This window comes from Oncorhynchus masou, chromosome 25, assembly GCF_036934945.1.
Source record: "Oncorhynchus masou masou isolate Uvic2021 chromosome 25, UVic_Omas_1.1, whole genome shotgun sequence".
Classification (NCBI taxonomy): domain Eukaryota; kingdom Metazoa; phylum Chordata; class Actinopteri; order Salmoniformes; family Salmonidae; genus Oncorhynchus; species Oncorhynchus masou.
Window position 1 is genome coordinate 3,260,688 of NC_088236.1, and position 25,974 is coordinate 3,286,661.

The window sequence follows — 25,974 nt, forward strand, 5'->3', positions numbered from 1 at the left end:
GGAGGCAGGGAGGCAGGGGAGCTGGGAGGCAGGGGAGCTGGGAGGCTGGGAGGCTGGGAGGCTGGGAGGCAGGGAGGCTGGGAGGCAGGGAGGCTGGGAGGCAGGGAGCTGGGAGGCAGGAGGCAGGGAGGCAGGAGGCAGGGAGGCAGGGAGGCTGGGAGGCAGGGAGGCAGGGAGGCAGGGAGGCAGGGAGGCAGGGAGGCAGGGGAGCTGGGAGGCAGGGGAGCTGGGAGGCTGGGAGGCTGGGAGGCAGGGAGGCAGGGAGGCAGGGAGGCTGGGAGGCAGGGAGGCTGGGAGGCAGGGGAGCTGGGAGGCAGGAGGCTGGGAGGCAGGGAGGCAGGGAGGCAGGGAGGCTGGGAGGCAGGGAGGCAGGGAGGCAGGAGGCTGGGAGGCAGGGAGGCAGGGAGGCAGGGAGGCAGGGAGGCTGGGAGGCAGGGAGGCAGGGAGGTTGGGAGGCTGGGAGGTTGGGAGGCAGGAAGGCTGGGAGGCAGGGAGGCTGGGAGGCAGGGAGGCAGGGAGGCTGGGAGGCAGGGAGGCTGGGAGGCAGGGAGGCTGGGAGGCAGGGAGGCAGGGAGGCTGGGAGGCAGGGGAGCTGGGAGGCAGGGAGGCAGGAAGGCTGGGAGGCTGGGAGGCAGGGAGGCAGGGAGGCTGGGAGGCAGGGGAGCTGGGAGGCAGGGAGGCAGGGAGGCAGGGAGGCAGGGAGGCAGGGAGGCTGGGAGGCTGGGAGGCAGGGAGGCTGGGAGGCAGGGGAGCTGGGAGGCAGGGAGGCTGGGAGGCTGGGAGGCTGGGAGGCTGGGAGGCTGGGAGGCAGGGAGGCAGGAGGCTGGGAGGCTGGGAGGCAGGGAGGCTGGGAGGCAGGGGAGCTGGGAGGCAGGGAGGCTGGGAGGCTGGGAGGCTGGGAGGCTGGGAGGCAGGGGAGCTGGGAGGCTGGGAGGCTGGGAGGCAGGGAGGCTGGGAGGCAGGGAGGCTGGGAGGCAGGGGAGCTGGGAGGCAGGGAGGCAGGGAGGCAGGGAGGCAGGGAGGCAGGGAGGCAGGGAGGCAGGGAGGCAGGGAGGCAGGGGAGCTGGGAGGCTGGGAGGCTGGGAGGCTGGGAGGCAGGGGAGCTGGGAGGCTGGGAGGCTGGGAGGCAGGGAGGCTGGGAGGCAGGGAGGCTGGGAGGCAGGGGAGCTGGGAGGCAGGGAGGCAGGGAGGCAGGAGGCAGGGAGGCAGGAGGCTGGAGGCTGGGAGGCAGGGAGGCTGGGAGGCAGGGGAGCTGGGAGGCAGGGAGGCTGGGAGGCTGGGAGGCTGGGAGGCTGGGAGGCTGGGAGGCAGGGAGGCAGGGAGGCTGGGAGGCTGGGAGGCAGGGAGGCTGGGAGGCAGGGGAGCTGGGAGGCAGGGAGGCTGGGAGGCTGGGAGGCAGGAGGCTGGGAGGCAGGGGAGCTGGGAGGCAGGGAGGCAGGGAGGCAGGGAGGCAGGAGGCTGGGAGGCTGGGAGGCAGGGAGGCTGGGAGGCAGGGGAGCTGGGAGGCAGGGAGGCTGGGAGGCAGGAGGCAGGGAGGCAGGGAGGCAGGGAGGCAGGAGGCTGGGAGGCAGGGAGGCAGGGAGGCAGGGAGGCAGGGAGGCAGGGAGGCAGGGGAGCTGGGAGGCAGGGGAGCTGGGAGGCTGGGAGGCTGGGAGGCAGGGAGGCAGGGAGGCAGGGAGGCTGGGAGGCAGGGAGGCTGGGAGGCAGGGGAGCTGGGAGGCTGGGAGGCAGGGGAGCTGGGAGGCAGGGAGGCAGGGGAGCTGGGAGGCAGGGAGGCAGGGGAGCTGGGAGGCAGGGAGGCAGGGGAGCTGGGAGGCAGGGAGGCAGGGGAGCTGGGAGGCTGGGAGGCTGGGAGGCTGGGAGGCAGGGGAGCTGGGAGGCTGGGAGGCTGGGAGGCAGGGGAGCTGGGAGGCTGGGAGGCTGGGAGGCTGGGAGGCAGGGAGGCTGGGAGGCAGCGGAGCTGGGAGGCTGGGAGGCAGGGAGGCTGGGAGGCAGGGGAGCTGGGAGGCAGGGGAGCTGGGAGGCAGGGAGCTGGGAGGCAGGAGGCTGGGAGGCAGGGGAGCTGGGAGGCAGGGAGCTGGGAGGCAGGGAGGCTGGGAGGCAGGGGAGCTGGGAGGCAGGGGAGCTGGGAGGCAGGGGAGCTGGGAGGCAGGGGAGCTGGGAGGCAGGGGAGCTGGGAGGCAGGGGAGCTGGGAGGCAGGAAGGCTGGGAGGCAGGAGGCTGGGAGGCAGGAGGCTGGGAGGCAGGGAGGCAGGGAGGCTGGGAGGCAGGGAGGCAGGGAGGCAGGGAGGCAGGGAGGCTGGGAGGCAGGGAGGCAGGGAGGCAGGGAGGCTGGGAGGCTGGGAGGCTGGGAGGTAGGGGAGCTGGGAGGCAGGGGAGCTGGGAGGCAGGGAGGCTGGGAGGCTGGGAGGTAGGGGAGCTGGGAGGCAGGGAGGCTGGGAGGCAGGGGAGCTGGGAGGCAGGGAGGCTGGGAGGCTGGGAGGCTGGGAGGCTGGGAGGTAGGGGAGCTGGGAGGCTGGGAGGCAGGGGAGCTGGGAGGCAGGGAGGCTGGGAGGCTGGGAGGCTGGGAGGCAGGGAGGCTGGGAGGCAGGGAGGCTGGGAGGCAGGGGAGCTGGGAGGCAGGGAGGCTGGGAGGTAGGGGAGCTGGGAGGCAGGGGGAGCTGGGAGGCAGGGAGGCAGGGGAGCTGGGAGTCAGGGAGGCTGGGAGGTAGGGGAGCTGGGAGGCAGGGGAGCTGGGAGGCAGGAGGCTGGGAGGTAGGGGAGCTGGGAGGCAGGGGAGCTGGGAGGCAGGAGGCTGGGAGGCTGGGAGGCAGGGAGCTGGGAGGCAGGAGGCTGGGAGGTAGGGGAGCTGGGAGGCTGGGAGGGGGAGGCTGGGAGGCAGGGGAGGCTGGGAGGCAGGGAGGCAGCTGGGAGGCAGGGAGGCTGGGAGGCAGGGAGGCTGGGAGGCTGGGAGGCTGGGAGGCTGGGAGGCTGGGAGGCAGGGAGCTGGGAGGCTGGGAGGCAGGGGAGCTGGGAGGCAGGGGAGCTGGGAGGCAGGGAGGCTGGGAGGCAGGGGAGCTGGGAGGCAGGGGAGCTGGGAGGCAGGGAGGCAGGGAGGCTGGGAGGCAGGGGAGCTGGGAGGCAGGGAGGCAGGGAGGCTGGGAGGCAGGGGAGCTGGGAGGCAGGGGAGCTGGGAGGCAGGGGAGCTGGGAGGCAGGGGAGCTGGGAGGCAGGGGAGCTGGGAGGCAGGGGAGCTGGGAGGCTGGGTGGCTGGGAGGCAGGGAGCTGGGAGGCAGGGAGCTGGGAGGCAGGGAGGCTGGGAGGCAGGGGAGCTGGGAGGCAGGGGAGCTGGGAGGCAGGGCGGCAGGGGAGCCGCGAGGCAGGGGTGCTGGGAGGCTGGGGAGCTGGGCCGCTGGGAGGCAGGGGAGCTGGGAGGCAGGGCGGCTGGGAGGCAGGGTGGCTGGGAGGCTGGGAGGCAGGGAGGCAGGGAGGCAGGAGGCAGGGAGGCAGGGAGGCAGGGAGGCTGGGAGGCAGGGAGGCTGGGAGGCAGGGAGGCAGGGAGGCAGGGAGGCTGGGAGGCAGGGAGGCTGGGAGGCAGGGAGGCAGGGAGGCTGGGAGGCTGGGAGGCAGGGAGGCTGGGAGGTAGGGAGGCTGGGAGGCTGGGAGGCAGGGAGGCAGTGGAGCTGGGAGGCTGGGAGGCTGGGAGGTAGGAGCTGGGAGGCAGGGAGGCTGGGAGGCTGGGAGGCAGGGAGGCAGGGAGGCAGGGAGGCTGGGAGGCAGGGAGGCTGGGAGGCAGGGAGGCAGGGAGGCAGGGAGGCTGGGAGGCAGGGAGGCTGGGAGGCAGGGAGGCAGGGAGGCTGGGAGGCTGGGAGGCAGGGAGGCTGGGAGGCAGGGAGGTAGGGGAGCTGGGAGGCAGGGAGGCTGGGAGGCTGGGAGGCAGGGGAGCTGGGAGGCTGGGAGGCTGGGAGGCAGTGGAGCTGGGAGGCTGGGAGGCTGGGAGGTAGGGGAGCTGGGAGGCAGGGGGAGCTGGGAGGCAGGGGAGCTGGGAGGCAGGGGAGCTGGGAGGCTGGGAGGCTGGGAGGCAGGGAGGCTGGGAGGCAGGGGGCTGGGAGGCAGGGGAGCTGGGAGGCAGGGAGGCTGGGAGGCAGTGGAGCTGGGAGGCTGGGAGGCTGGGAGGTAGGGGAGCTGGGAGGCTGGGAGGCAGGGGAGCTGAGGAGGGGAGCTGGGAGGCAGGGAGGCTGGGAGGCTGGGAGGCAGGAGCTGGAGGCAGGGGAGCTGGGAGGCAGGAGGCTGGGAGGTAGGGGAGCTGGGAGGCAGGGGAGCTGGGAGGCAGGGAGGCAGGGAGAGCTGGGAGGCAGGGGAGCTGGGAGGCAGGGAGGCTGGGAGGCTGGGAGGCAGGGAGCTGGGAGGCAGGGAGGCTGGGAGGCTGAGGGTAGGGGAGCTGGGAGGCAGGGAGCTGGGAGGCAGGGAGGCTGGGAGGCTGGGAGGCAGGGGAGCTGGGAGGCAGGGGAGCTGGGAGGCAGGGAGGCTGGGAGGCAGGGGAGCTGGGAGGCAGGGAGCTGGGAGGCAGGGAGGCAGGGAGCTGGGAGGCAGGGAGGCTGGGAGGCTGGGAGGCAGGGGCTGGGAGGCAGGGAGCTGGGAGGCAGGAGAGCTGGGAGGCAGGAGCTGGGAGGCAGGAGGCTGGGAGGCTGGGAGGCAGGGGAGGAGGCAGGGGAGCAGGGAGGCAGGGGAGCTGGGAGGCAGGGGAGCTGGGAGGCAGGGAGGCTGGGAGGCTGGGAGGCAGGGGAGCTGGGAGGCAGGGAGGCTGGGAGGCAGGGAGGCTGGGAGGCTGGGAGGCAGGGGAGCTGGGAGGCAGGGAGGCTGGGAGGCAGGGGAGCTGGGAGGCTGGGAGGCAGGGAGGCTGGGAGGCTGGGAGGCAGGGGAGCTGGGAGGCAGGGGAGCTGGGAGGCAGGGAGGCTGGGAGGCTGGGAGGCAGGGGAGCTGGGAGGCAGGGAGGCTGGGAGGCTGGGAGGCAGGCTGGGAGGCAGGGGAGCTGGGAGGCAGGGAGGCTGGGAGGCTGGGAGGCAGGGGAGCTGGGAGGCAGGGAGGCTGGGAGGCTGGGAGGCAGGGGAGCTGGGAGGCAGGGGAGCTGGGAGGCAGGGAGGCTGGGAGGTAGGGGAGCTGGGAGGCAGAGCTGGGAGGCAGGGAGGCTGGGAGGCTGGGAGGCAGGGGAGCTGGGAGGCAGGGAGGCTGGGAGGCTGGGAGGCTGGGAGGCAGGGAGGCTGGGAGGCAGGGGAGCTGGGAGGCTGGGAGGCAGGGGAGCTGGGAGGCAGGGAGGCTGGGAGGTAGGGGAGCTGGGAGGTAGGGGAGCTGGGAGGCAGGGGAGCTGGGAGGCAGGGAGGCTGGGAGGCTGGGAGGCAGGGGAGCTGGGAGGCAGGGAGGCTGGGAGGTAGGGGAGCTGGGAGGCAGGGAGCTGGGAGGCAGGAGGCAGGGGAGCTGGGAGTCAGGGAGGCTGGGAGGTAGGGGAGCTGGGAGGCAGGGAGGCTGGGAGGCAGGGAGGCTGGGAGGCAGGGAGGCTGGGAGGCAGGGAGGCTGGGAGGCTGGGAGGCTGGGAGGCTGGGAGGCAGTGGAGAGGCAGGGGCTGGGAGGCAGGAGGCTGGGAGGCAGGGGAGCTGGGAGGCAGGGAGCTGGGAGGCAGGGAGGCTGCAGGGGAGCTGGGAGGCAGGGGAGCTGGGAGGCAGGGAGCTGGGAGGCAGGGAGGCTGGGAGGCAGGGGAGCTGGGAGGCAGGGGAGCTGGGAGGCAGGGGAGCTGGGAGGCAGGGAGGCTGGGAGGCAGGGAGCTGGGAGGCAGGGGAGCTGGGAGGCAGGGAGGCTGGGAGGCAGGGGAGCTGGGAGGCAGGGGAGCTGGGAGGCAGGGGAGCTGGGAGGCAGGGAGCTGGGAGGCAGGGGAGCTGGGAGGCAGGGGAGCTGGGAGGCTGGGAGGCAGGGGAGCTGGGAGGCAGGGGAGCTGGGAGGCAGGGAGGCTGGGAGGCAGGGGGAGCTGGGAGGCAGGGAGCTGGGAGGCAGGGAGGCAGGGGAGCTGGGAGGCAGGGAGCTGGGAGGCAGGGGAGCTGGGACGCTGGGAGGCAGGGGAGCTGGGAGGCAGGGAGGCTGGGAGGCTGGGAGGCTGGGAGGCAGGGAGGCAGGGGAGCTGGGAGGCAGGGAGGCAGGGGAGCTGGGAAGCATGAAGGCAGAGAGGCTGGGAGGCAGGGAGGCAGGGAGGCAGGGAGGCAGGGAGGCAGGGAGGCTGGGAGGTAGGGAGGCTGGGAGGCTGGGAGGCTGGGAGGCTGGGAGGCTGGGAGGCTGGGAGGCAGGAGGCTGGGAGGCTGGGAGGCTGGGAGGCAGGAGGCTGGGAGGCAGGGAGCTGGGAGGCTGGGAGGCTGGGAGGCAGGGAGGCAGGGGGAGCTGGGAGGCAGGGAGGCAGGGGAGGCAGGGAGGCTGGGAGGCAGGAGGCTGGGAGGCAGGGGAGCTGGGAGGCAGGGAGGCAGGGGAGCTGGGAGGCAGGGAGGCTGGGAGGCAGGGAGGCTGGGAGGCAGGGAGGCTGGGAGGCAGGGAGGCTGGGAGGCAGGGGAGCTGGGAGGCAGGGAGGCTGGGAGGTAGGGGAGCTGGGAGGCAGGGGAGCTGGGAGGCAGGGAGGCAGGGGAGCTGGGAGTCAGGGAGGCTGGGAGGTAGGGGAGCTGGGAGGCAGGGAGGCTGGGAGGCAGGGAGGCTGGGAGGCAGGGGAGGCTGGGAGGCAGGGAGGCTGGGAGGCTGGGAGGCTGGGAGGCTGGGAGGCAGTGGAGCTGGGAGGCTGGGAGGCAGGGGAGCTGGGAGGCAGGGGAGCTGGGAGGCAGGGAGGCTGGGAGGCAGGGGAGCTGGGAGGCAGGGGAGCTGGGAGGCAGGGGAGCTGGGAGGCAGGGAGGCTGGGAGGCAGGGGAGCTGGGAGGCAGGGGAGCTGGGAGGCAGGGAGGCTGGGAGGCAGGGGAGCTGGGAGGCAGGGGAGCTGGGAGGCAGGGGAGCTGGGAGGCAGGGGAGCTGGGAGGCAGGGGAGCTGGGAGGCAGGGGAGCTGGGAGGCTGGGTGGCTGGGAGGCAGGGGAGCTGGGAGGCAGGGGAGCTGGGAGGCAGGGAGGCTGGGAGGCAGGGGAGCTGGGAGGCAGGGAGGCAGGCTGAGAGGCAGGGGAGCTGGGAGGCAGGGGAGCTGGGAGGCGGGGAGGCAGGGGAGCTGGGAGGCAGGGAGGCTGGGAGGCAGGAGGCTGGGAGGCTGGGAGGCAGGGAGGCAGGGAGGCAGGGAGGCTGGGAGGCAGGAGGCTGGGAGGCAGGGAGGCTGGGGAGGCTGGGAGGTAGGGAGGCTGGGAGGCAGGGAGGCTGGGAGGCAGGGAGGCTGGGAGGCTGGGAGGCAGGGAGGCTGGGAGGTAGGGAGGCTGGGAGGCTGGGAGGCAGGGAGGCAGTGGAGCTGGGAGGCTGGGAGGCTGGGAGGCAGGGAGCTGGGAGGTAGGGGAGCTGGGAGGCAGGGAGGCTGGGAGGCTGGGAGGCAGGGGCGCTGGGAGGCTGGGAGGCTGGGAGGCAGTGGAGCTGGGAGGCTGGGAGGCTGGGAGGTAGGGGAGCTGGGAGGCAGGGGAGCTGGGAGGCAGGGGAGCTGGGAGGCAGGGGAGCTGGGAGGCTGGGAGGCTGGGAGGCAGGGAGGCTGGGAGGCAGGGAGGCTGGGAGGTAGGGGAGCTGGGAGGCAGGGGAGCTGGGAGGCAGGGAGGCTGGGAGGCAGTGGAGCTGGGAGGCTGGGAGGCTGGGAGGTAGGGGGAGCTGGGAGGCTGGGAGGCAGGGGAGCTGCAGGGGAGCTGGGAGGCAGGGAGGCTGGGAGGCTGGGAGGCTGGGAGGTAGGGGAGCTGGGAGGCAGGGGAGCTGGGAGGCAGGGAGGCTGGGAGGCTGGGAGGCAGGGGAGCTGGGAGGCAGGGAGGCAGGGAGGCTGGGAGGCTGGGAGGCAGGAGGCTGGGAGGCTGGGAGGCAGGGGAGCTGGGAGGCTGGGAGGCAGGGAGGCAGGGAGGCTGGGAGGCAGGAGGCTGGGAGGCAGGGGAGCTGGGAGGCAGGGGAGCTGGGAGGCAGGGAGGCTGGGAGGCTGGGAGGTAGGGGAGCTGGGAGGCAGGGAGGCTGGGAGGCTGGGAGGCAGGGGGCTGGGAGGCAGGGAGCTGGGAGGCAGGGAGGCTGGGAGGTAGGGGAGCTGGGAGGCAGGGAGGCAGGGAGGCTGGGAGGCTGGGAGGCAGGGGAGCTGGGAGGCAGGGGAGGGGAGGCAGGGAGGCTGGGAGGGGGGAGCTGGGAGGCAGGGGAGCTGGGAGGCAGGGAGGCTGGGAGGCTGGGAGGCAGGGAGCTGGGAGGCAGGGAGGCTGGGAGGCTGGGAGGCTGGGAGGCAGGGAGGCTGGGAGGCAGGGGAGCTGGGAGGCTGGGAGGCAGGGGAGGCTGGGAGGCTGGGGGTAGCTGGGAGGTAGGGGAGCTGGGAGGCAGGGAGGCTGGGAGGCTGGGAGGCAGGGGAGCTGGGAGGCAGGGAGGCTGGGAGGTAGGGAGCTGGGAGGCAGGGGAGCTGGGAGGCAGGGAGGCAGGAGCTGGGAGTCAGGGAGGCTGGGAGGTAGGGGAGCTGGGAGGCAGGGAGGCTGGGAGGCAGGGAGGCTGGGAGGCAGGGGAGCTGGGAGGCTGGGAGGCTGGGAGGCTGGGAGGCTGGGAGGCAGTGGAGCTGGGAGGCTGGGAGGCAGGGGAGCTGGGAGGCAGGGAGGCAGGAGGCTGGGGAGCTGGGAGGCAGGGAGGCTGGGAGGCAGGGGAGCTGGGAGGCAGGGGAGCTGGGAGGCAGGGGAGCTGGGAGGCAGGGAGGCTGGGAGGCAGGGGAGCTGGGAGGCAGGGGAGCTGGGAGGCAGGGAGGCTGGGAGGCAGGGGAGCTGGGAGGCAGGGGAGCTGGGAGGCAGGGGAGCTGGGAGGCAGGGGAGCTGGGAGGCAGGGAGCTGGGAGGCAGGGGAGCTGGGAGGCTGGGTGGCTGGGAGGCAGGGGAGCTGGGAGGCAGGGGAGCTGGGAGGCAGGAGGCTGGGAGGCAGGGGAGCTGGGAGGCAGGGAGCTGGGAGGCAGGGAGGCAGGGGAGCTGAGAGGCAGGGGAGCTGGGAGGCAGGGGGAGCTGGGACGCTGGGAGGCAGGGGAGCTGGGAGGCAGGGAGGCTGGGAGGCTGGGAGGCTGGGAGGCTGGGAGGCTGGGAGGCAGGGAGGCTGGGAGGCAGGGAGGCTGGGAGGCAGGGAGGCAGGGAGGCAGGGAGGCAGGGAGGCAAGGGAGGCTGGGAGGCAGGGAGGCTGGGAGGCAGGGAGGCTGGGAGGCAGGGAGGCTGGGAGGCAGGGAGCTGGGAGGCAGGAGGCTGGAGGCTGGGAGGCTGGGAGGCTGGGAGGCAGTGGAGCTGGGAGGCTGGGAGGCAGGGGAGCTGGGAGGCAGGGGAGCTGGGAGGCAGGGAGGCTGGGAGGCAGGGGAGCTGGGAGGCAGGGGAGCTGGGAGGCAGGGGAGCTGGGAGGCAGGGAGGCTGGGAGGCAGGGGAGCTGGGAGGCAGGGGAGCTGGGAGGCAGGGAGGCTGGGAGGCAGGGTAGCTGGGAGGCAGGGGAGCTGGGAGGCAGGGGAGCTGGGAGGCAGGGGGAGCTGGGAGGCAGGGGAGCTGGGAGGCAGGGAGCTGGGCGGCTGGGTGGCTGGGAGGCAGGGGAGCTGGGAGGCAGGGGAGCTGGGAGGCTGGGAGGCTGGGAGGCAGGGAGCTGGGAGGCAGGGAGGCAGGGAGCTGAGAGGCAGGGGAGCTGGGAGGCAGGAGGAGCTGGGACGCTGGGAGGCAGGGGAGGCTGGGAGGCAGGGAGGCAGGGAGGCTGGGAGGCTGGGAGGCAGGGAGGCTGGGAGGCAGGGAGGCTGGGAGGCAGGGAGGCTGGGAGGCAGGGAGGCAGGGAGGCAGGGAGGCTGGGAGGTAGGGAGGCAGGGAGGCAGGGAGGCAGGAGGCAGGGAGGCAGGGGAGGCTGGGAGGCAGGGAGGCTGGGAGGCAGGGAGGCAGGGAGGCTGGGAGGCTGGGAGGCAGGGAGGCTGGGAGGTAGGAGGCTGGGAGGCTGGGAGGCAGGGAGGCTGGGAGGCAGGGAGGCAGTGGAGCTGGGAGGCAGGGAGGCTGGGAGGCAGGGAGGCTGGGAGGTAGGGAGGCAGGGAGGCTGGGAGGCAGGGAGGCAGTGGAGCTGGGAGGCTGGGAGGCTGGGAGGCAGGGGAGCTGGAGGTAGGGGAGCTGGGAGGCAGGGAGGCTGGGAGGCTGGGGAGGCAGGGGAGCTGGGAGGCTGGGAGGCTGGGAGGCAGTGGAGCTGGGAGGCTGGGAGGCTGGGAGGTAGGGGGAGCTGGGAGGCAGGGGAGCTGGGAGGCAGGGAGCTGGGAGGCAGGGGAGCTGGGAGGCTGGGAGGCTGGGAGGCAGGGAGGCTGGGAGGCAGGGAGGCTGGGAGGTAGGGAGCTGGGAGGCAGGGGAGCTGGGAGGCAGGGAGGCTGGGAGGCAGTGGAGCTGGGAGGCTGGGAGGCTGGGAGGTAGGGGAGCTGGGAGGCTGGGAGGCAGGGGAGCTGAGAGGCAGGCGACCAGGGAGGCAGGGAGGCTGGGAGGCTCCGAGGCTGGGAGGTAGGGGAGGGGAGCTGGGAGGCAGGGGAGCTGGGAGGCAGGGAGGCTGGGAGGCTGGGAGGCAGGGGAGCTGGGAGGCAGGGAGGCAGGGAGGCTGGGAGGCTGGGAGGCAGGGAGGCTGGGAGGCTGGGAGGCAGGGGAGCTGGGAGGCAGGGAGGCTGGGAGGCTGGGAGGCTGGGAGGCTGGGAGACTGGGAGGCTGGGAGACAGGGAGGCAGGGAGGCTGGGAGGCTGGGAGGCAGGGAGGCTGGGAGGCAGGGAGGCTGGGAGGCAGGGGAGCTGGGAGGCAGGGGAGCTGGGAGGCAGGGAGGCTGGGAGGCTGGGAGGCAGGGGAGCTGGGAGGCAGGGAGGCTGGGAGGCTGGGAGGCAGGGGAGCTGGGAGGCAGGGGAGCTGGGAGGCAGGGAGGCTGGGAGGTAGGGGGAGCTGGGAGGCAGGGGAGCTGGGAGGCAGGGAGGCTGGGAGGCTGGGAGGCAGGAGCTGGGAGGCAGGGGAGCTGGGAGGCAGGGAGGCTGGGAGGTAGGGGAGCTGGGAGGCAGGGAGCTGGGAGGCAGGAGGCTGGGAGGCTGGGAGGCAGGAGCTGGGAGGCAGGGAGGCTGGGAGGCTGGGAGGCTGGGAGGCAGGGAGGCTGGGAGGCAGGGAGGCAGGGGAGCTGGGAGGCTGGGAGGCAGGGGAGCTGGGAGGCAGGGAGGCTGGGAGGTAGGGGAGCTGGGAGGTAGGGGAGCTGGGAGGCAGGGAGGCTGGGAGGCTGGGAGGCAGGGGAGCTGGGAGGCAGGGAGGCTGGGAGGTAGGGGAGCTGGGAGGCAGGGGAGCTGGGAGGCAGGGAGGCAGGGGAGCTGGGAGTCAGGGAGGCTGGGAGGTAGGGGAGCTGGGAGGCAGGGAGGCTGGGAGGCAGGGAGGCTGGGAGGCAGGGGAGCTGGGAGGCTGGGAGGCTGGGAGGCTGGGAGGCTGGGAGGCAGTGGAGCTGGGAGGCTGGGAGGCAGGGGAGCTGGGAGGCAGGAGGCAGGGAGGCTGGGGAGCTGGGAGGCAGGGAGGCTGGGAGGCAGGGGAGCTGGGAGGCAGGGGAGCTGGGAGGCAGGGGAGCTGGGAGGCAGGGAGGCTGGGAGGCAGGGGAGCTGGGAGGCAGGGGAGCTGGGAGGCAGGGAGGCTGGGAGGCAGGGGAGCTGGGAGGCAGGGGAGCTGGGAGGCAGGGGAGCTGGGAGGCAGGGGAGCTGGGAGGCAGGGGAGCTGGGAGGCAGGGGAGCTGGGAGGCTGGGTGGCTGGGAGGCAGGAGCTGGGAGGCAGGGGAGCTGGGAGGCAGGGAGGCTGGGAGGCAGGGGAGCTGGGAGGCAGGGGAGCTGGGAGGCAGGGAGGCAGGGGAGCTGAGAGGCAGGGGAGCTGGGAGGCAGGGGAGCTGGGACGCTGGGAGGCAGGGGAGCTGGGAGGCAGGGAGGCTGGGAGGCAGGGAGGCTGGGAGGCTGGGAGGCAGGGAGGCAGGGAGGCAGGGAGGCAGGGAGGCAGGGAGGCAGGGAGGCTGGGAGGCAGGGAGGCTGGGAGGCAGGGAGGCAGGGAGGCAGGGAGGCTGGGAGGCAGGGAGGCTGGGAGGCAGGGAGGCAGGGAGGCTGGGAGGCTGGGAGGCAGGGAGGCTGGGAGGTAGGGAGGCTGGGAGGCTGGGAGGCAGGGAGGCAGTGGAGCTGGGAGGCTGGGAGGCTGGGAGGTAGGGGAGCTGGGAGGCAGGGAGGCTGGGAGGCTGGGAGGCAGGGAGGCAGGGAGGCAGGGAGGCTGGGAGGCAGGGAGGCTGGGAGGCAGGGAGGCAGGGAGGCAGGGAGGCTGGGAGGCTGGGAGGCTGGGAGGCAGGGAGGCAGGGAGGCTGGGAGGCAGGGAGGCTGGGAGGCAGGGAGGCTGGGAGGCTGGGAGGCAGGGAGGCAGTGGAGCTGGGAGGCTGGGAGGCTGGGAGGTAGGGGAGCTGGGAGGCAGGGAGGCTGGGAGGCTGGGAGGCAGGGGAGCTGGGAGGCTGGGAGGCTGGGAGGCAGTGGAGCTGGGAGGCTGGGAGGCTGGGAGGTAGGGGAGCTGGGAGGCAGGGGAGCTGGGAGGCAGGGGAGCTGGGAGGCAGGGGAGCTGGGAGGCTGGGAGGCTGGGAGGCAGGGAGGCTGGGAGGCAGGGAGGCTGGGAGGCAGGGGAGCTGGGAGGCAGGGAGGCTGGGAGGCAGTGGAGCTGGGAGGCTGGGAGGCTGGGAGGTAGGGGAGCTGGGAGGCTGGGAGGCAGGGGAGCTGGGAGGCAGGGGAGCTGGGAGGCAGGGAGGCTGGGAGGCTGGGAGGCAGGGGAGCTGGGAGGCAGGGGCTGGGAGGTAGGGGAGCTGGGAGGCAGGGGAGCTGGGAGGCAGGGGGCTGGGAGGCAGGGGAGCTGGGAGGCAGGGGGAGCTGGGAGGCAGGGGCTGGGAGGTAGCTGGGAGGCAGGGAGGGGAGGCAGGGGCAGGGGGGCTGGGAGGCAGGAGGCTGGGAGGCTGGGAGGCAGGGAGCTGGGAGGCAGGGGGGAGCTGGGAGGCAGGGGAGCTGGGAGGCAGGGAGCTGGGAGGCAGGGAGGCTGGGAGGCTGGGAGGCAGGGAGCTGGGAGGCAGGGGAGCAGGGAGGCAGGGGAGCTGGGAGGCAGGGGAGGGGAGGCAGGGAGGCTGGGAGGCTGGGAGGCAGGGCTGGGAGGCAGGGAGGCTGGGAGGCAGGGAGGCTGGGAGGCTGGGAGGCAGGGGAGCTGGGAGGCAGGGAGGCTGGGAGGCAGGGGAGCTGGGAGGCTGGGAGGCAGGGAGGCTGGGAGGCTGGGAGGCAGGGAGCTGGGAGGCAGGGGAGCAGGGGAGCTGGGAGGCAGGGAGGCTGGGAGGCTGGGAGGCAGGGGAGCTGGGAGGCAGGGAGGCTGGGAGGCTGGGAGGCAGGGGAGCTGGGAGGCAGGGGAGCTGGGAGGCAGGGAGGCTGGGAGGCTGGGAGGCAGGGGAGCTGGGAGGCAGGAGGCTGGGAGGCTGGGAGGCAGGGGAGCTGGGAGGCAGGGAGGCTGGGAGGTAGGGGGAGCTGGGAGGCAGGGGAGCTGGGAGGCAGGGGGCTGGGAGGCTGGGAGGCAGGGAGCTGGGAGGCAGGGAGGCTGGGAGGCTGGGAGGCTGGGAGGCAGGGAGGCTGGGAGGCAGGGGAGCTGGGAGGCTGGGAGGCAGGGGAGCTGGGAGGCAGGGAGGCTGGGAGGTAGGGGAGCTGCTAGGGAGCTGGGAGGCAGGGGAGCTGGGAGGCAGGGAGGCTGGGAGGCTGGGAGGCAGGGGAGCTGGGAGGCAGGGAGGCTGGGAGGTAGGGGAGCTGGGAGGCAGGGGAGCTGGGAGGCAGGGAGGCAGGGGAGCTGGGAGTCAGGGAGGCTGGGAGGTAGGGGAGCTGGGAGGCAGGGAGGCTGGGAGGCAGGGAGGCTGGGAGGCAGGGGAGCTGGGAGGCAGGGAGGCTGGGAGGCTGGGAGGCTGGGAGGCTGGGAGGCAGTGGAGCTGGGAGGCAGGGAGGCTGGGAGGCAGGGAGGCTGGGAGGCAGGGGAGCTGGGAGGCAGGGGAGCTGGGAGGCAGGGAGGCTGGGAGGCAGGGGAGCTGGGAGGCAGGGGAGCTGGGAGGCAGGGAGGCTGGGAGGCTGGGGAGCTGGGAGGCAGGGAGGCTGGGAGCTGGGAGGCAGGGGAGCTGGGAGGCTGGGAGGCAGGGAGGCAGGGAGGCTGGGAGGCAGGGGAGCTGGGAGGCAGGGGGCTGGGAGGCAGGGAGGCTGGGAGGCAGGGGAGCTGGGAGGCAGGGGAGCTGGGAGGCTGGGCTGGGAGGCAGGGGGCTGGGAGGCAGCTGGGAGGCAGGGGAGCTGGGAGGCTGGGTGGCTGGGAGGCAGGGAGCTGGGAGGCAGGGGGCTGGGAGGCAGGGAGGCTGGGAGGCTGGGAGGCAGGGGAGCTGGGAGGCAGGGAGGCAGGGGAGCTGAGGAGGCAGGGGAGCTGGGAGGCAGGGGAGCTGGGAGCTGGGAGGCAGGGGAGCTGGGAGGCAGGGAGGCTGGGAGGCTGGGAGGCTGGGAGGCAGGGAGGCTGGGAGGCAGGGAGGCTGGGAGGCTGGGAGGCAGGGAGGCTGGGAGGCAGGGAGGCTGGGAGGCTGGGAGGCAGGGAGGCAGGGGAGCTGGGAGGCAGGGAGGCAGGGGAGCTGGGAAGCATGAAGGCAGAGAGGCTGGGAGGCAGGGAGGCAGGGAGGCAGGGAGGCAGGGAGGCAGGGAGGCTGGGAGGCAGGGAGGCTGGGAGGCTGGGAGGCTGGGAGGCTGGGAGGCTGGGAGGCAGGGAGGCTGGGAGGCTGGGAGGCAGGGGAGCTGGGAGGCTGGGAGGCTGGGAGGCAGGGAGGCAGGGGAGCTGGGAGGCAGGGAGGCAGGGGAGCTGGGAGGCAGGGAGGCTGGGAGGCAGGGAGGCTGGGAGGCAGGGGAGCTGGGAGGCAGGGAGGCAGGGGAGCTGGGAGGCAGGGAGGCTGGGAGGCAGGGGAGCTGGGAGGCAGGGAGGCAGGGAGGCTGGGAGGCAGGGAGGCTGGGAGGCAGGGGAGCTGGGAGGCTGGGAGGCAGGGGAGCTGGGAGGCAGGGAGGCTGGGAGGTAGGGGAGCTGGGAGGCAGGGGAGCTGGGAGGCAGGGAGGCAGGGGAGCTGGGAGTCAGGGAGGCTGGGAGGTAGGGGAGCTGGGAGGCAGGGAGGCTGGGAGGCAGGGAGGCTGGGAGGCTGGGAGGCAGGGAGGCTGGGAGGCAGGGGAGCTGGGAGGCAGGGAGGCTGGGAGGCAGGGAGGCTGGGAGGCAGGGGAGCTGGGAGGCTGGGAGGCTGGGAGGCAGGGAGGCAGGGGAGCTGGGAGGCAGGGAGGCAGGGGAGCTGGGAGGCAGGGAGGCTGGGAGGCAGGGAGGCTGGGAGGCAGGGGAGCTGGGAGGCAGGGAGGCAGGGGAGCTGGGAGGCAGGGAGGCTGGGAGGCAGGGGAGCTGGGAGGCAGGGGCAGGGAGGCTGGGAGGCAGGGAGGCTGGGAGGCAGGGGAGCTGGGAGGCTGGGAGGCAGGGGAGCTGGGAGGCAGGGAGGCTGGGAGGTAGGGAGCTGGGAGGCAGGGGAGCTGGGAGGCAGGGAGGCAGGGGAGCTGGGAGTCAGGGAGGCTGGGAGGTAGGGGAGCTGGGAGGCAGGGAGGCTGGGAGGCAGGGAGGCTGGGAGGCAGGGGAGCTGGGAGGCAGGAGGCTGGGAGGCTGGGAGGCTGGGAGGCTGGGAGGCAGTGGAGCTGGGAGGCTGGGAGGCAGGGCAGCTGGGAGGCAGGGGAGCTGGGAGGCAGGGAGGCTGGGAGGCAGGGGAGCTGGGAGGCAGGGGAGCTGGGAGGCAGGGGAGCTGGGAGGCAGGGAGGCTGGGAGGCAGGGAGCTGGGAGGCAGGGGAGCTGGGAGGCAGGGAGGCTGGGAGGCAGGGGAGCTGGGAGGCAGGGGAGCTGGGAGGCAGGGGAGCTGGGAGGCAGGGGAGCTGGGAGGCAGGGGAGCTGGGAGGCAGGGGAGCTGGGAGGCTGGGTGGCTGGGAGGCAGGGGAGCTGGGAGGCAGGGGAGCTGGGAGGCAGGGAGGCTGGGAGGCAGGGGAGCTGGGAGGCAGGGAGGCAGGGGAGCTGAGAGGCAGGGGAGCTGGGAGGCAGGGGAGCTGGGACGCTGGGAGGCAGGGGAGCTGGGAGGCAGGGAGGCTGGGAGGCAGGGAGGCTGGGAGGCTGGGAGGCAGGGAGGCAGGGAGGCAGGGAGGCTGGGAGGCAGGGAGGCTGGGAGGCAGGGAGGCAGGGAGGCAGGGAGGCTGGGAGGTAGGGAGGCAGGGAGGCAGGGAGGCAGGGAGGCAGGGAGGCAGGGAGGCTGGGAGGCAGGGAGGCTGGGAGGCAGGGAGGCAGGGAGGCTGGGAGGCTGGGAGGCAGGGAGGCTGGGAGGTAGGGAGGCTGGGAGGCTGGGAGGCAGGGAGGCAGTGGAGCTGGGAGGCTGGGAGGCTGGGAGGCAGGGGAGCTGGGAGGTAGGGGAGCTGGGAGGCAGGGAGGCTGGGAGGCTGGGAGGCAGGGGAGCTGGGAGGCTGGGAGGCTGGGAGGCAGTGGAGCTGGGAGGCTGGGAGGCTGGGAGGTAGGGGAGCTGGGAGGCAGGGGAGCTGGGAGGCAGGGGAGCTGGGAGGCAGGGGAGCTGGGAGGCTGGGAGGCTGGGAGGCAGGGAGGCTGGGAGGCAGGGAGGCTGGGAGGTAGGGGAGCTGGGAGGCAGGGGAGCTGGGAGGCAGGGAGGCTGGGAGGCAGTGGAGCTGGGAGGCTGGGAGGCTGGGAGGTAGGGGAGCTGGGAGGCTGGGAGGCAGGGGAGCTGAGAGGCAGGGGAGCTGGGAGGCAGGGAGGCTGGGAGGCTGGGAGGCTGGGAGGTAGGGGAGCTGGGAGGCAGGGGAGCTGGGAGGCAGGGAGGCTGGGAGGCTGGGAGGCAGGGGAGCTGGGAGGCAGGGAGGCAGGGAGGCTGGGAGGCTGGGAGGCAGGGAGGCTGGGAGGCTGGGAGGCAGGGGAGCTGGGAGGCTGGGAGGCAGGGAGGCAGGGAGGCTGGGAGGCAGGGAGGCTGGGAGGCAGGGGAGCTGGGAGGCAGGGGAGCTGGGAGGCAGGGAGGCTGGGAGGCTGGGAGGTAGGGGAGCTGGGAGGCAGGGAGGCTGGGAGGCTGGGAGGCAGGGGAGCTGGGAGGCAGGGGAGCTGGGAGGCAGGGAGGCTGGGAGGTAGGGGAGCTGGGAGGCAGGGGAGCTGGGAGGCAGGGAGGCTGGGAGGCTGGGAGGCAGGGGAGCTGGGAGGCAGGGGAGCTGGGAGGCAGGGAGGCTGGGAGGTAGGGGAGCTGGGAGGCAGGGGAGCTGGGAGGCAGGGAGGCTGGGAGGCTGGGAGGCAGGGGAGCTGGGAGGCAGGGAGGCTGGGAGGCTGGGAGGCTGGGAGGCAGGGAGGCTGGGAGGCAGGGGAGCTGGGAGGCAGGGAGGCTGGGAGGTAGGGGAGCTGGGAGGTAGGGGAGCTGGGAGGCAGGGAGGCTGGGAGGCTGGGAGGCAGGGGAGCTGGGAGGCAGGGAGGCTGGGAGGTAGGGGAGCTGGGAGGCAGGGGAGCTGGGAGGCAGGGAGGCAGGGGAGCTGGGAGTCAGGGAGGCTGGGAGGTAGGGGAGCTGGGAGGCAGGGAGGCTGGGAGGCAGGGAGGCTGGGAGGCAGGGGAGCTGGGAGGCTGGGAGGCTGGGAGGCTGGGAGGCTGGGAGGCAGTGGAGCTGGGAGGCTGGGAGGCAGGGGAGCTGGGAGGCAGGGAGGCAGGGAGGCTGGGGAGCTGGGAGGCAGGGAGGCTGGGAGGCAGGGGAGCTGGGAGGCAGGGGAGCTGGGAGGCAGGGGAGCTGGGAGGCAGGGAGGCTGGGAGGCAGGGGAGCTGGGAGGCAGGGGAGCTGGGAGGCAGGGGGGCTGGGAGGCAGGGGAGCTGGGAGGCAGGGGGAGCTGGGAGGCAGGGGAGCTGGGAGGCAGGGGAGCTGGGAGGCAGGGGAGCTGGGAGGCAGGGGAGCTGGGAGGCTGGGTGGCTGGGAGGCAGGGGGAGCTGGGAGGCAGGGGAGCTGGGAGGCAGGGAGGCTGGGAGGCAGGGGAGCTGGGAGGCAGGGGAGCTGGGAGGCAGGGAGGCAGGGAGCTGAGAGGCAGGGGAGCTGGGAGGCAGGGGAGCTGGGACGCTGGGAGGCAGGGGAGCTGGGAGGCAGGGAGGCTGGGAGGCTGGGAGGCTGGGAGGCTGGGAGGCTGGGAGGCAGGGAGGCTGGGAGGCAGGGAGGCTGGGAGGCAGGGAGGCAGGGAGGCAGGGAGGCAGGGAGGCAGGGAGGCAGGGGAGCTGGGAGGCAGGGAGGCTGGGAGGCAGGGAGGCTGGGAGGCAGGGAGGCTGGGAGGCAGGGGAGCTGGGAGGCAGGGAGGCTGGGAGGCTGGGAGGCTGGGAGGCTGGGAGGCAGTGGAGCTGGGAGGCTGGGAGGCAGGGGAGCTGGGAGGCAGGGGAGCTGGGAGGCAGGGAGGCTGGGAGGCAGGGGGAGCTGGGAGGCAGGGAGCTGGGAGGCAGGGGAGCTGGGAGGCAGGGAGGCTGGGAGGCAGGGGAGCTGGGAGGCAGGGGAGCTGGGAGGCAGGGAGGCTGGGAGGCAGGGGAGCTGGGAGGCAGGGGAGCTGGGAGGCAGGGGAGCTGGGAGGCAGGGGAGCTGGGAGGCAGGGGAGCTGGGAGGCAGGGGAGCTGGGAGGCTGGGTGGCTGGGAGGCAGGGGAGCTGGGAGGCAGGGGAGCTGGGAGGCAGGGAGGCTGGGAGGCAGGGGAGCTGGGAGGCAGGGAGGCAGGGGAGCTGAGAGGCAGGGGAGCTGGGAGGCAGGGGAGCTGGGACGCTGGGAGGCAGGGGAGCTGGGAGGCAGGGAGGCTGGGAGGCAGGGAGGCTGGGAGGCAGGGAGGCAGGGAGGCAGGGAGGCTGGGAGGTAGGGAGGCAGGGAGGCAGGGAGGCAGGGAGGCAGGGAGGCAGGGAGGCTGGGAGGCAGGGAGGCTGGGAGGCAGGGAGGCAGGGAGGCTGGGAGGCTGGGAGGCAGGGAGGCTGGGAGGTAGGGAGGCTGGGAGGCTGGGAGGCAGGGAGGCTGGGAGGCAGGGAGGCAGTGGAGCTGGGAGGCAGGGAGGCTGGGAGGCAGGGAGGCTGGGAGGTAGGGAGGCAGGGAGGCTGGGAGGCAGGGAGGCAGTGGAGCTGGGAGGCTGGGAGGCTGGGAGGCAGGGGAGCTGGGAGGTAGGGGAGCTGGGAGGCAGGGAGGCTGGGAGGCTGGGAGGCAGGGTCGCTGGGAGGCTGGGAGGCTGGGAGGCAGTGGAGCTGGGAGGCTGGGAGGCTGGGAGGTAGGGGAGCTGGGAGGCTGGGGAGCTGGGAGGCAGGGGAGCTGGGAGGCAGGGGAGCTGGGAGGCTGGGAGGCTGGGAGGCAGGAGGCTGGGAGGCAGGGAGGCTGGGAGGTAGGGGAGCTGGGAGGCAGGGGAGCTGGGAGGCAGGGAGGCTGGGAGGCAGTGGAGCTGGGAGGCTGGGAGGCTGGTAGGCAGGGTAGCTGGGAGGCTGGGAGGCAGGGGAGCTGAGAGGCAGGGAGCTGGGAGGCAGGGAGGCTGGGAGGCTGGGAGGCTGGGAGGGAGGGGAGCTGGGAGGCAGGGGAGCTGGGAGGCTGGGAGGCTGGGAGGCAGGGGAGCTGGGAGGCAGGGAGGCAGGGAGGCTGGGAGGCTGGGAGGCAGGGAGGCTGGGAGGCTGGGAGGCAGGGGAGCTGGGAGGCAGGGAGGCTGGGAGGCTGGGAGGCAGGGAGGCTGGGAGGCAGGGGAGCTGGGAGGCAGGGGAGCTGGGAGGCAGGGAGGCTGGGAGGCTGGGAGGTAGGGGGAGCTGGGAGGCAGGGAGGCTGGGAGGCTGGGAGGCAGGGGAGCTGGGAGGCAGGGGAGCTGGGAGGCAGGGAGGCTGGGAGGTAGGGGAGCTGGGAGGCAGGGGAGCTGGGAGGCAGGGAGGCTGGGAGGCTGGGAGGCAGGGAGCTGGGAGGCAGGGAGCTGGGAGGCAGGGAGGCTGGGAGGTAGGGGAGCTGGGAGGCAGGGGAGCTGGGAGGCAGGGAGGCTGGGAGGCTGGGAGGCAGGGGAGCTGGGAGGCAGGGAGGCTGGGAGGCTGGGAGGCTGGGAGGCAGGGAGGCTGGGAGGCAGGGAGGCAGGGGAGCTGGGAGGCTGGGAGGCAGGGGAGCTGGGAGGCAGGGAGGCTGGGAGGTAGGGGAGCTGGGAGGCAGGGGAGCTGGGAGGCAGGGAGGCAGGGGAGCTGGGAGTCAGGGAGGCTGGGAGGTAGGGGAGCTGGGAGGCAGGGAGGCTGGGAGGCAGGGAGGCTGGGAGGCAGGGGAGCTGGGAGGCTGGGAGGCTGGGAGGCTGGGAGGCTGGGAGGCAGTGGAGCTGGGAGGCTGGGAGGCAGGGGAGCTGGGAGGCAGGGAGGCAGGGAGGCTGGGGAGCTGGGAGGCAGGGAGGCTGGGAGGCAGGGGAGCTGGGAGGCAGGGGAGCTGGGAGGCAGGGGAGCTGGGAGGCAGGGAGGCTGGGAGGCAGGGGAGCTGGGAGGCAGGGGAGCTGGGAGGCAGGGAGGCTGGGAGGCAGGGGAGCTGGGAGGCAGGGGAGCTGGGAGGCAGGGGAGCTGGGAGGCAGGGGAGCTGGGAGGCAGGGGAGCTGGGAGGCAGGGGAGCTGGGAGGCTGGGTGGCTGGGAGGCAGGGGAGCTGGGAGGCAGGGGAGCTGGGAGGCAGGGAGGCTGGGAGGCAGGGGAGCTGGGAGGCAGGGGAGCTGGGAGGCAGGGAGGCAGGGGAGCTGAGAGGCAGGGGAGCTGGGAGGCAGGGGAGCTGGGACGCTGGGAGGCAGGGGAGCTGGGAGGCAGGGAGGCTGGGAGGCTGGGAGGCTGGGAGGCTGGGAGGCTGGGAGGCAGGGAGGCTGGGAGGCAGGGAGGCTGGGAGGCAGGGAGGCAGGGAGGCAGGGAGGCAGGGAGGCAGGGAGGCAGGGAGGCAGGGGAGCTGGGAGGCAGGGAGGCTGGGAGGCAGGGAGGCTGGGAGGCAGGGAGGCTGGGAGGCAGGGGAGCTGGGAGGCTGGGAGGCAGGGGAGCTGGGAGGCTGTGAGGCAGGGAGGCTGGGAGGCAGGGGAGCTGGGAGGCTGGGAGGCAGGGAGGCAGGGGAGCTGGGAGGCAGGGAGGCTGGGAGGCTGGGAGGCAGGGAGGCTGGGGAGCTGGGAGGCAGGGAGGCAGGGAGGCTGGGGAGCTGGGAGGCAGGGAGGCAGGGAGGCAGGGAGGCAGGGGAGCTGGGAGGCAGGGAGGCAGGGAGGCTGGGAGGCAGGGAGGCAGGGGAGCTGGGAGGCAGGGAGGCTGGGGAGCTGGGAGGCTGGGAGGCTGGGAGGCAGGGGAGCTGGGAGGCTGGGAGGCAGGGAGGCAGGGGAGCTGGGAGGCAGGGAGGCAGGGAGGCTGGGAGGCTGGGAGGCAGGGAGGCAGGGAGGCTGGGAGGCTGGGAGGCAGGGAGGCAGGGAGGCTGGGAGGCTGGGAGGCAGGGAGGCAGGGAGGCAGGGAGGCTGGGAGGCTGGGAGGCAGGGAGGCAGGGAGGCTGGGAGGCAGGGAGTGTGAGAACAGCTCTAATTGATCCCTCCCTACCGTGGATAAAATGTTTGTCCATGATACTGTTCCTTCACAGAGGAGACACAGCGTTTCTTAGTTTCCAGCCACTCTGTTTCCAGATCACACGATACTCTTTCTTATATGATAAATGTAGAACACACTCACAGATTGTCTTAAATCTGTAACAACAATTACGGATTCACATCTGCTCTTATTCACAAACAAAATAAACAATATATGGTTTTTAAAAGTTTATGTGAACCAAATAATAGTAAATAGGTGTTAAAATAGTATAGTGACGACAGTCTACATATGTTGTGTTTTGGTCTCCTTGTCTACTGTACCTTCCATTCTGTGTTTTTGCTGTGAAAGTACACTACTATGAGATACAGGAGGTACTTGTTGATAATCATTTAATCATGAATGTTGTTTTCTAAAACACCTCACAGTTTTGAAATGGCTTCAATACAGTAGAATACACTTCAATACAGTAGAATACACTTAAATACAGTAGTATACAATTCTATATGGTAGAATACACTTCAATACAGTAGAATACATTTCAATACGGTAGTATACACTTCAATACAGTAGAATACACTTCAATACAGTAGGATACACGTCAATACAATAGTATACACTTGAATACGGTAGAATACACTTCAATACAGTAGAATACACTTCCAATACGGTAGTATACACTTCAATACAGTAGTATACACTTCAATACAGTAGTATACACTTCAATACAGTAGAATACACTTCTAATACGGTAGTATACACATCAATACAGTAAAATACACTTCAATACAGTAGAATAAACTTCAATACAGTAGAATACACTTCAATACAGTAGAATACACTTCACTACATTAGTATACACATCAATACAGTAAAATACACTTCAATACAGTAGAATAAACTTCAATACAGTAGAATACACTTAAATACAGTAGTATACAATTCTATATGGTAGAATACACTTCAATACAGTAGAATACATTTCAATACGGTAGTATACACTTCAATACAGTAGAATACACTTCAATACGGTAGAATACATTTCAATACAGTAGAATACCCTTCAATACGGTAGAATACATTTCAATACGGTAGAATACACTTCAATACGGTAGAATAAACTTCAATACAGTAGGATACACGTCAATACAATAGTATACACTTGAATACGGTAGAATACACTTCAATACAGTAGAATACACTTCCAATACGGTAGTATACACTTCAATACAGTAGTATACACTTCAATACAGTAGTATACACTTCAATACAGTAGAATACACTTCTAATACGGTAGTATACACTTCAATACAGTAGAATACACTTTAATACAGTAATATACACTTGAATAGAATAGTATACACTTCAATACAGTAAAATACACTTCAATACAGTAGAATAAACTTTAATGCAGTAGAATACACTTAAATACAGTAGTATACAATTCTATACGGTAGAATACACTTCAATACAGTAGTATACACTTCAATACAGTTGAATACATTTCAATACGGTAGTATACACTTCAATACAGTAGAATACACTTCAATACAGTAGTATAAACTTCAATACAATAGTATACACTTCAATACAGTAGAATAAACTAATGGAAATAACATGAATGAATGTTTCAATGATCTTCTTGGTGTGATTGTTTTGTCCATGAAATGGTTGCCCTGAGGCCAGGTTTAATCAGATTGTCTCCCTCCCTTCTTGTCTTCTAGTTGTACGAGTTGGATAACGATGACAAGAGGAAAGAGTTTCTTGATGACCTCTTCAGTTTTATGCAGAAGAGAGGTGAGTTGTTATTAAGATATAATCATTATATAATCATAATAATAGCAATAATAACAATGTAACCATTTATTTCAATGGGGGGGAGCGGGGGGGAGCTGAGGAGAGGGGAGCTGAAGGGAGGGGAATATAGCTGATGGAGGGGAGGGGAGGGGAGGGAGCTGAAGGGAGGGGAATATAGCTGATGGAGGGGAGGGGAGGGGAATATAGCTGAGGGGGAGGGGAGCTGAGGGGAGGGGAATATAGCTGATGGAGGGGAGGGAGGGGAGCTGAAGGGAGGGGAATATAGCTGATGGAGGGGAGGGGAGGGGAATATAGCTGAGGGGAGGGGAGCTGAGGGGAGGGGAATATAGCTGAGGGGAGGGGAGCTGAGGGGAGGGGAATATAGCTGAGGGGAGGGGAGCTGAGGGGAGGGGAATATAGCTGAGGGGAGGGGAGGGGAGGGGAATATTGCTGAGGGGAGTGGAGGGGAATATAGCTGAGGGGAGGGGAGGGGAGGGGAGGGGAGTGGAGGGGAGCTGAGGGGAGGGGAATATAGCTGAGGGGAGTGGAGGGGAATATAGCTGAGGGGAGGGGAGGGGAGTGGAGGGGAGCTGAGGGGAGGGGAATATAGCTGAGGGGAGTGGAGGGGAATATAGCTGAGGGGAGTGGAGGGGAATATAGCTGAGGGGAGTGGAGGGGAATATAGCTGAGGGGAGGGGAATATAGCTGAGGGGAGGGGAATATAGCTGAGGGGAGTGGAATATAGCTGAGGGGAGGGGAATATAGCTGAGGGGAGGGAGGGGAATATAGCTGAGGGGAGGGGAGTGGAGGGGAATATAGCTGAGGGGAGGGGAATATAGCTGAGGGGAGGGGAATATAGCTGAGGGGAGGGGAGGGGAATATAGCTGAGGGGAGTGGAGGGGAATATAGCTGAGGGGAGGGGAGGGGAATATAGCTGAGGGGAGGGGAATATAGCTGAGGGGAGGGGAATATAGCTGAGGGGAGGGAGGGGAATATAGCTGAGGGGAGGGGAGGGGAATATAGCTGAGGGGAGTGGAGGGGAATATAGCTGAGGGGAGGGGAATATAGCTGAGGGGAGGGGAGGGGAATATAGCTGAGGGGAGGGGAATATAGCTGAGGGGAGGGGAGGGGAATATAGCTGAGGGGAGGGGAATATAGCTGAGGGGAGGGGAGGGGAATATAGCTGAGGGGAGGGGAGGGGAATATAGCTGAGGGGAGTGGAGGGGAATATAGCTGAGGGGAGGGGAATATAGCTGAGGGGAGGGGAGGGGAATATAGCTGAGGGGAGGGGAGGGGAATATAGCTGAGGGGAGGGGGAGGGGAATATAGCTGAGGGGAGGGGAGGGGAATATAGCTGAGGGGGAGGGAGGGGAATATAGCTGAGGGGAGGGGAGGGGAATATAGCTGAGGGGAGGGGAATATAGCTGAGGGGGGAGGGGAATATAGCTGAGGGGAGGGGAATATAGCTGAGGGGAGGGAGGGGAATATAGCTGAGGGGAGGGGAATATAGCTGAGGGGAGGGGAGGGGAATATAGCTGAGGGGAGGGGAATATAGCTGAGGGGAGGGGAGGGGAATATAGCTGAGGGGGGGAGGGGAATATAGCTGAGGGGGAGGGGAGGGGAATATAGCTGAGGGGAGGGAATATAGCTGAGGGGAGGGGGGGGAATATAGCTGAGGGGAGGGGAGGGGAATATAGCTGAGGGGAGGGGAATATAGCTGAGGGGAGGGGAGGGGAATATAGCTGAGGGGAGGGGAGGGGAATATAGCTGAGGGGAGGGGAGGGGAATATAGCTGAGGGGAGGGAGGGGAGGGGAGTGGAGGGGAGCTGAGGGGAGGGGAGTGGAGGGGAATATAGCTGAGGGGAGGGGAGGGGAATATAGCTGAGGGGAGGGGAGGGGAATATAGCTGAGGGGAGGGAATATAGCTGAGGGGAGGGGAATATAGCTGAGGGGAGGGGAATATAGCTGAGGGGAGGGGAATATAGCTGAGGGGAGGGGAATATAGCTGAGGGGAGGGGAATATAGCTGAGGGGAGGGGAGGGGAATATAGCTGAGGGGAGGGGAGGGGAATATAGCTGAGGGGAGGGGAGGGGAATATAGCTGAGGGGAGGGGAGTGGAGGGGAATATAGCTGAGGGGAGGGGAATATAGCTGAGGGGAGGGGAATATAGCTGAGGGGAGGGGGAGGGGAATATAGCTGAGGGGAGTGGAGGGGAATATAGCTGAGGGGAGGGGAGGGGAATATAGCTGAGGGGAGGGGAATATAGCTGAGGGGAGGGGAATATAGCTGAGGGGAGGGGAGGGGAATATAGCTGAGGGGAGGGGAGGGGAATATAGCTGAGGGGAGTGGAGGGGAATATAGCTGAGGGGAGGGGAATATAGCTGAGGGGAGGGGAGGGGAATATAGCTGAGGGGAGGGGAATATAGCTGAGGGGAGGGGAGGGGAATATAGC

The 25,974-nt window shown here is 69.7% G+C and overlaps 1 protein-coding gene across 2 annotated transcripts in view; it reads left to right on the forward strand.

Annotated features, from left to right (window-relative positions):
- LOC135513691 (AT-rich interactive domain-containing protein 3A-like) overlaps positions 1 to 25,974 on the forward strand; it is a 315,893-nt gene that overhangs the window by 213,591 nt on the left and 76,328 nt on the right. For both annotated transcript variants that reach the window (XM_064936555.1, XM_064936557.1), the window contains one exon: positions 23,450 to 23,522. In XM_064936555.1, the coding sequence (XP_064792627.1) occupies positions 23,450 to 23,522 (73 nt within the window). The remainder of the gene's footprint in view (positions 1 to 23,449; positions 23,523 to 25,974) is intronic.